This window comes from Cajanus cajan, chromosome 6 (assembly GCF_000230855.2).
Source record: "Cajanus cajan strain Asha chromosome 6, NIPB_CcT2T_4, whole genome shotgun sequence".
In the NCBI taxonomy this organism is placed as follows: Eukaryota; Viridiplantae; Streptophyta; class Magnoliopsida; order Fabales; family Fabaceae; genus Cajanus; species Cajanus cajan.
In genome coordinates, this window is record NC_138522.1 from 61,613,616 (window position 1) to 61,621,214 (window position 7,599).

General features: G+C 29.1%; 1 protein-coding gene across 5 annotated transcripts; it reads right to left on the minus strand.

Moving 5' to 3' along the window:
• Nucleotides 1–3,784, minus strand: LOC109797382 (protein REVEILLE 8). Of its 5 annotated transcripts, none has more exons than XM_020357406.3 (9): nucleotides 3,516–3,770; nucleotides 3,135–3,192; nucleotides 2,935–3,058; nucleotides 2,585–2,734; nucleotides 2,329–2,454; nucleotides 2,123–2,223; nucleotides 906–965; nucleotides 465–584; nucleotides 1–379 (listed from the first exon to the last, which is right to left on the minus strand). In XM_020357406.3, exons 1-8 carry the CDS (start codon nucleotides 3,641–3,643, stop codon nucleotides 483–485), a joined length of 849 nt encoding a protein of 282 aa, XP_020212995.1. In that variant the 5' UTR covers nucleotides 3,644–3,770; the 3' UTR covers nucleotides 1–379; nucleotides 465–482. The 5 variants fall into 5 exon arrangements, with proteins under 5 accessions (XP_020212995.1, XP_020212993.1, XP_020212996.1 ...); XM_020357404.3 differs by having other exon boundaries at nucleotides 2,123–2,232; nucleotides 3,516–3,766; XM_020357407.3 differs by lacking the exons at nucleotides 1–379; nucleotides 465–584 and adding an exon at nucleotides 626–667 and having other exon boundaries at nucleotides 2,123–2,232; nucleotides 3,516–3,771.
• Nucleotides 3,785–7,599: the final 3,815 nt, after the last annotated feature.

The window sequence follows — 7,599 nt, forward strand, 5'->3', positions numbered from 1 at the left end:
TTAGAAATTGGGTCCACTTCCCGTTATGATGCTCTTTATCATTTACAATTACATTGAAAGTTAGGCCACATTGAAAGCTACTATAACCAGCCCCTTCCCACCCAACCACCACCACCACCACCAATTGATATTAATAATACACCTGAACCATCAAACTTTATCTTGCTATTAGACCCGTGTCTACTTGAAAACCACGTCCTATAAACACGTACTATGATCACTACAATACTACAAAACCATGTGCACCTTAAGAATTACCTGAAGAATGTATTTTTGGCTTTGGTAGCATTTCTAACACACTCTCCCGGTTGTGGTTACAAAGGCTGATGGTTTGGCTGCGTTTACAACCACAGTCTTCCATCCTCATTTGACCACATAACTGTATTAGGAGACGTTACAAATTTACAATGCAAACGAATATGGAAAACAAAAGAAAGCTACAAAACACGAGGAAAAACACGTACTAGTTCAATAAATGGTTGTCAAGCTGTTTGACATGATACATCATTTGTCTGCTTCTTGACATCTATTCCTGCAGTAACTCCTGTCTTTGTATTAGCATCGTATGATGACATGGCCTTTTTCTGTACAAAACAATAATGCACAAGGTTTTCATCCAAGTTCATACGTAAAAACAATTTCATGACTCATGAGCATGCCCTTCTTTCTACAAAAATGAAGCAGATGACATTAGCATTCAATAGTCATCACAACTCGCAGGGAATTCGATCTCGTCATATTACTTTTACTTGTGTTTTTTACCAAACAAGGATCATGTCATAAGTTCATATTCTATTTTCAACAAATAATACAATATGAATCCAGTCAATTCACAGCAAACATGATTAATCAGGATGCAAATAGTGCATATAATCGTCGTGATTGAGATTGATTTTGAAACTTACAATGGGCTCAAAGTCAGGATTTGACATGTTGATAGTGAGGTTTCTCATTAACAACAAAACCTGCAGAAGAACATCACATACATGTAAGTCAACAGATAATAAAAAGAACTAAACAAGTTTGTAATTGTATACTCATTAGTCCATTTTTCGCCTCATTAGCTTTTCAAGTACATTCAAACAAAGAGGATATATGAGTTAGGGAACAAGAGGGTCAATCTATTTGTAAGAAATTGGAACCACTCCCTTTACGAAGATTGAAACCAGTTCAAGAAATGGAAGGGAGTTTCGCACTTCTGACCTAGAATTGATCACTGAGTGAACAAGAACAATGCTCCACCAGTTCGCAACTAAAAGAGATCATACAAAGTAACCAGTGCATTATTTAATTATCCCTGTGAATGTGATTTGGAAGATAATACTACTGCTCAAAACTTTCCTAAATGTGAAACTCAATTTTAACATTTAACTCAATTTTAATGAAACTTTTAACATGCCTTTATGGTGTTAGTGACGATTAAAGACTAACATGCAGGAAACAAGGTTCTTAGTGAGGAATCTAAACCTGGAATAAGGGAATGCATATAAACAGTGGAAATGATTTTAGTTAACTCCCTCCATTTTCACATATGCAAGCTCTTTCTCAATTTCAAACCTAGTATGACATATGATTATGACTTATGACAACCATTCAAAAATATTAGCAGCGGATCTTTTTTTATTTTTAATGGGTTTTTCATTTTTGCCTTTTGAAAACTGAACCAAAAGGAGCAACACCCTTCCCTTAAAATAAAAGTTAAGCAGAAAAGCTATAGCATTTTATGGTACCACAGATGCATATAAACATCACCTTCCTTGAAACGACCTATTGTTGCTCTTGTGGGTGAGCATTTCTTAGGCTCTAAATTTCAATAAATTCATTGGCTTATGCAAAAAAAAAAAAAAAAGACCTATTGTTTTAGGAGAAGGAATGATTGTTTATTATATATACAACAACAAAAACAATAAAGCCTTATCCTACTACAAGGCCAATTTATCATTTGGAAAAAATTTATCATGCATCTAGTTAATTTAGTTTTGTCTCGCAATGCGGCATTATCTATCAAAACTGAATCGATCCCTATTTGATTATAGAGCTAAGTTTTTCCTTCATAATTTGCTTTGGTTACTACATGTCATTTAATTGAATAATGATATTGAAAAGTTTTTATTCAACTCACAGTTTCAAAATTTATAGGATCCATTTCCTTCAGCTTCTGGACATGGCCTTTTGTGTCTGGATCAAAAACACTTCCGATGAAGCTGTAAACTTCAGCAAAATCTGGCAAACCTTGAAATTTGGTCAAGATGAGACAATCACCACCAGTTACTAATTTCACTGTGGAAACAAATGTAAAACAAAAATCAATGCATGGAAGATTATTACCATGAAGAACCTGACCCTGGTTCCCTTGTTTTGGCATCTCAGTGGCAGGCAATTTTCTAGTAGAGTTCCCAACACCACTAAGACTGGTGTGGCCAATTCGTGTTGTCCCCTTTGGTCCAATATCAGCTGAATCGGTAACGTCATATAACATAATAAGTGGTGGAAAGTTCCATTTAGTACAGCCACTGCAGACTCTTTATAATCATGTCAAACAAACAATTGAACCAACAATAAGAACAAAAAGAAGAGTGCATGCCTTCACTTCCATGAAGATTGTTGATTTCTTCTTGAGATTTGTTGGATCCAGCATTCACGAGCAAGGAATTTTCATCCCATGTGACATACCCGGGTGGGAGGGTACCAGTTGAAGAAACATAAGCCATGGAAGCTGGCAATGGCACCAAAACTGCCAACCCACAAAACATTATGTAAGAATGTGCATGCTGTGATTCTAATAACCTGTTTTGATACAAGTTAAAAGTATTCTTCTTTAGAGTTTCTCTAATATAAAGAGCTTTTTTCAATAGAGAAATTTCTAGAAGTTGTATCCAATCAGACTCTAAGGAACAAAGCATCATCATGGTGTGAAATAGAAGCAAATTAAACCATTTTTGGATGCCTTTTGTGGGTAAGGATGAGCAGCTTTGCGCTTAGGCCGAGGAGGAGGCACATGTGCTACTGTCCCATTCTTCTGAACTTTCAAGAAATACTTCTGGGCATGACTCCTAATCTGAAGAAAACTTAGTCAGAGACACACATAATGGCATAGCAAAAGATAAATATTAAGTTTACACACAGTTCCTAACCTGGATAACCGTTTTTGAACCAACAAAATCTTCAATTTTCTTCCAATCTCTGTCAAATCTGTATAGCAAGAACAGAAAAAGTCAATTTTCAATGAGGGATCTGGAATTTGAAACTGTGGGAACAATACTCAAATAATAATTTAGTAGAGACAATATTCATTATATTAAGGAAAAAATTAAAATAAAATAAAATAAACTTGTGGAGGAAAGTGCCCCCAAACCCTCCAGACCAGAAAGATGAGCAACAAATTTGTTAAATTGTGTACCGTTTGTGTCCAAAATTCGAACAGAATCAACATAATAAGAGAATGAAACTGAATCTAGAATAAAAACAAATAAACAATACGTGATTATTATAGTTATGAATTATGAACTACTCACAGTTGAAGAGCTTCAAGAAATTTGTCATGCTCTTCCTCAGACCAGCTCTCCCTAGACTTGGTTATAGTATAAGGCTTTCTAACCTTCTTGCCAGACCCGCTAGTGGGAGTTGAAGGTGCCATTGCCATTGATTTACAGCTTCAAAGACTTGCTATAGTTCATACCAAAAAAATAATAAATATAATAAAAAAAATAAAAAAGGAATGGCGGGCAAGATTGTGTGGTTATCAAATGAGGTGCACAGTTGTTAATGTCAGTGCCACAAAACCAAACTTTCATCACGTCCATTTTCATCCTCTCATATCATTGGCCCACCCCAAAAGCACTATCATCGCTTTAATTCTTCCACTTGTGTAAATATAAATTTCTTTTCTTCCAACACGCCACAAACCAAATTCAATTCAATTTAACAACTTAATTAATGATGTAAAGAAAAAACAACATAATTAATAAAATAATTTATTACGCATATTACCTTAAAGTTCTAATTCAAATTAAAGAACAACATTTATGATATCATAGGTTTTATCAAAGTTGATTCTAAGCTTGATCTAAAAGTGCAACGGCTTAGAACTCATAGTTAAAAGAGATTCAAAAATTTAATATATATAATTAATTGTATGATGTTTTTATAATTTTTTATATTATTTAAAAATTAAAATTATTATTTTATATTTTTATATTTAAATAAAATGTGATATCATTATAAAGTCATATTATCTTTATTATTAGTTTTTTTTTGCATGTATTATATTCATTTAAAAAGTAAAATATGATTTTGATCTCTATAAAATTTCAAGTTTGATTTTAATCTCTAAGAAAAAATGTTTTATTTTGATTATTCTAGTTTAGAGAAACACCACAATTCTCAAAATTGTTTAGATAGTGTTTTGTAATAAATAATTGCATAAAAGTAATTTAAATGAAAAATAATTAGTCTTTTTAAGATTTGTTAACATTATATTATCTGTTTGATGTAATAAAACATGTTATTTTTAATTAAATCATATATCTATTTTTTATGTTATAAATATTTATATATAATATTCTTATTTAAGTGATAGAAAGTTAGACTAGTTTGCAAAAATATTATAGATTTACATGTTATTGTTGTCAGTATATATATAAAGTTGTGTGTATATATATGGTTTCGCCTAGATTAAAAGAAGGATGATATGAATAGATGGTTGGTTATATGGTGTGGAGTAGTTTGGCGGCTAAATAGATTGTGGATGGTATAATAGACAAAGAGAAGGATTAAAGAAGGGAAGTGGTAGTTGGTATAGGAAAAGAAGGGACAGATAGGGGGCAATGTTTTGTGAACATAAGGAAATGATAGTGAAAGAAAACAAGTAGTGGGTCACACCGACCATGAAACTTGAAAGATTGGTGTTAGGAACCACAAAACCTGTTCAAACTCACGTGCTTGTCTTTCTGGTTCGCTGGTAGAAGCCGCGGCAAAACCTTTGTTACCAATATTTCATACATCATTTAATATGAAATTTTTAAACAACGTTTTTTATTCATGCGATAAAATAAACAATACTCTAGCTACCACTTTTTCTTTTTCTTTTTTTTTTCTTCAGTGAAGTTTTTTCTTCTTCTTTCTAATCAATTTTTTAATTCACATTTAAATTCAAAATTTTACTTAAAATACTGATGACATGTTAGTTATTGTAAACAACACTTATTAGTATTTCTTATATTTTGTTAAGAGAAATTCTATGGTACTCACTATAATTATGGGATACCAACAGTCATTTTATTTTTATTTTTATTTTTGTAATTACTTGTTTTTTTAATTTTAATTTAATATTTTTAATAATTTATCCGTATCTTTATATTATTTTTATATTTTTTAATTTATATTTTATATATAACATCTATTATATTTAAAAAGTTTAATATTAATATTTTGTTAATATGTTTTAGTTTTTCTTTGATGATATGTTTTAGTTTTTCTTTGATGATAACTTTTTTAAATTTATAGTATAAATTAGTTTTTCAGTTATATTATTTATTTATTTTTATTTTAATGTTTTTATAATATTATTATAATTTTTTGTTTTTAATTTATTTTTATGAAAATTGACCTTTTTATTATTTTGTTTTGAATTAGTCTTTTTGATTGATTTATTTTATACAAATTTTTAATTTAAAATTTATGTTGTTTTGAATTTATTTTTTAAAATTTATTTATTCACATAATGTGATGTACCAAAATCCTTCCGTTTTCATGGATACTGTAGCAGTTCCAATTGAGTAACATTTTTTTATACGTTAGGTGTAGGATGTCAAAATAAATTAAACAGATTGACTTACATAACTTAAATTGTTGAGCCAAATAACATATATTGGATTGGGTTGATTTATTGAATTAATCCATTGGATGAACTTGTATTTTCTTTTATTTTACCAATTGAGTATCGACATTGACTTATGTTCATTTGGTTATTAAGACATTTATGTATTACATTGTGTATTTATTTAATTATTGTTGACTACTTTTTTTAGGTAATTTTATTATTGATATTAAATATCTACACAAGTTTCGCCAATGACTTATCTTCATCAAGAAACTTGATTAGTCATTTTTGTGGATTCTCCCCTTCGAACTGCGTTCTTTTTTTCATACACCAAACTTTAACTTGAGATATTACTTGAGAAGACTGAATACAATACTCTACTGACATGTTGATTGTTGATTAACTTATTTGTGGTTGCATTTTAGACTTATTTTAATCTCGTTGATAAACTTAATTTTATTGTATTTGATGAACTTATTAAGTACATGTCTTATAGAACATTTGAATTATTTGATTAATTATTACTTTTATAATGATTTTATCCTTTTTTCATTATATTTATCATAAAATTGAAAAAAATACATAAAATAAAAATAATTTATAATTTTTTCTAGTAGATTAACACATCAACCCAATTTAATCCACAACCACCATAGATTGTGTTGGATTATAATTTTTAACTCAATTAAAAAATGAGTCCGACTTAACTCAATCCATTTTTTAACAAGTTGAGTTAGATTGACCAGTTTGATACCTTTAATTAGGTGTATAGATTAAGGAAATAAAAACACTTTTTTTAAAATATTTATTATATTAAAGTAAGAAATTATTTAACATTTTATTTTTTTCTAAGCAATTGAGCATTATTTAAATATTTATATCAAACACCTTTTAACTTACGCATCAAGTATATAAAATTAAATATGTAATAAATTAGATAATTGTTATTTTATCAAAATAAAAATAATTTTTTTCACTTATCTGATTATTAACAATATTTAAAACCACACGTGAAGATGCAATTCAAAATGTCATGGTCAAATCTAGAAAACTAATCATATAAAGGAAATAATTACGCATGTCACTAAAAATTTGACATACAAATAATAATGTAGAATAATATATGAGGAAACCCTCAACCCTAAAATTAACAGGGCCAATCTTTGTCTAATATGAGGAAACTTTTGCACACTTTCATTACCTTTGGTGAGACCTACACTCCATAAAAATTATCTTCTTGAGACTGTCCTTTGGCCTATAGGTTCTGGTATAAAGTTAGAATTGCAGTTTTTCCATAGTGGTATCTCACTAATGGCTCTAACCCCTTCAGGAGGAGGCTTTCATTGCCGTGGGAAAAACTAATCTTAGGAAATAATAAAACTTCATATGATCTTTTTGTTTAGATGCAAAAAGTCTACATCTTGTTTATTTTATCAAGTCTCTCTATCTATCTGGCTCAGAATGTTATATCTTTTATCCTTACTCAAAGAATTGAACATTAATGAAATGGACCCTATTGTTTATATTTTTGTAAAACATATATAAAAATAAAAAATTATTTAAAATATTATTTTCCTGTACAAATTGAAAGATAAATATAAACATTTAAATTAAATTTTTTATTATAAAAATCGTAAAAACTAATCTAACAAATGAAAATGTTTACTTGTTTAGTAGTAACTTGAATATATTTTATTATGTTCCGTTTTTATTAAAAATTTATTAATTAAAAAATAATTTAATTAAAAATAATTTAAAAAATAAAATACATGAAAATA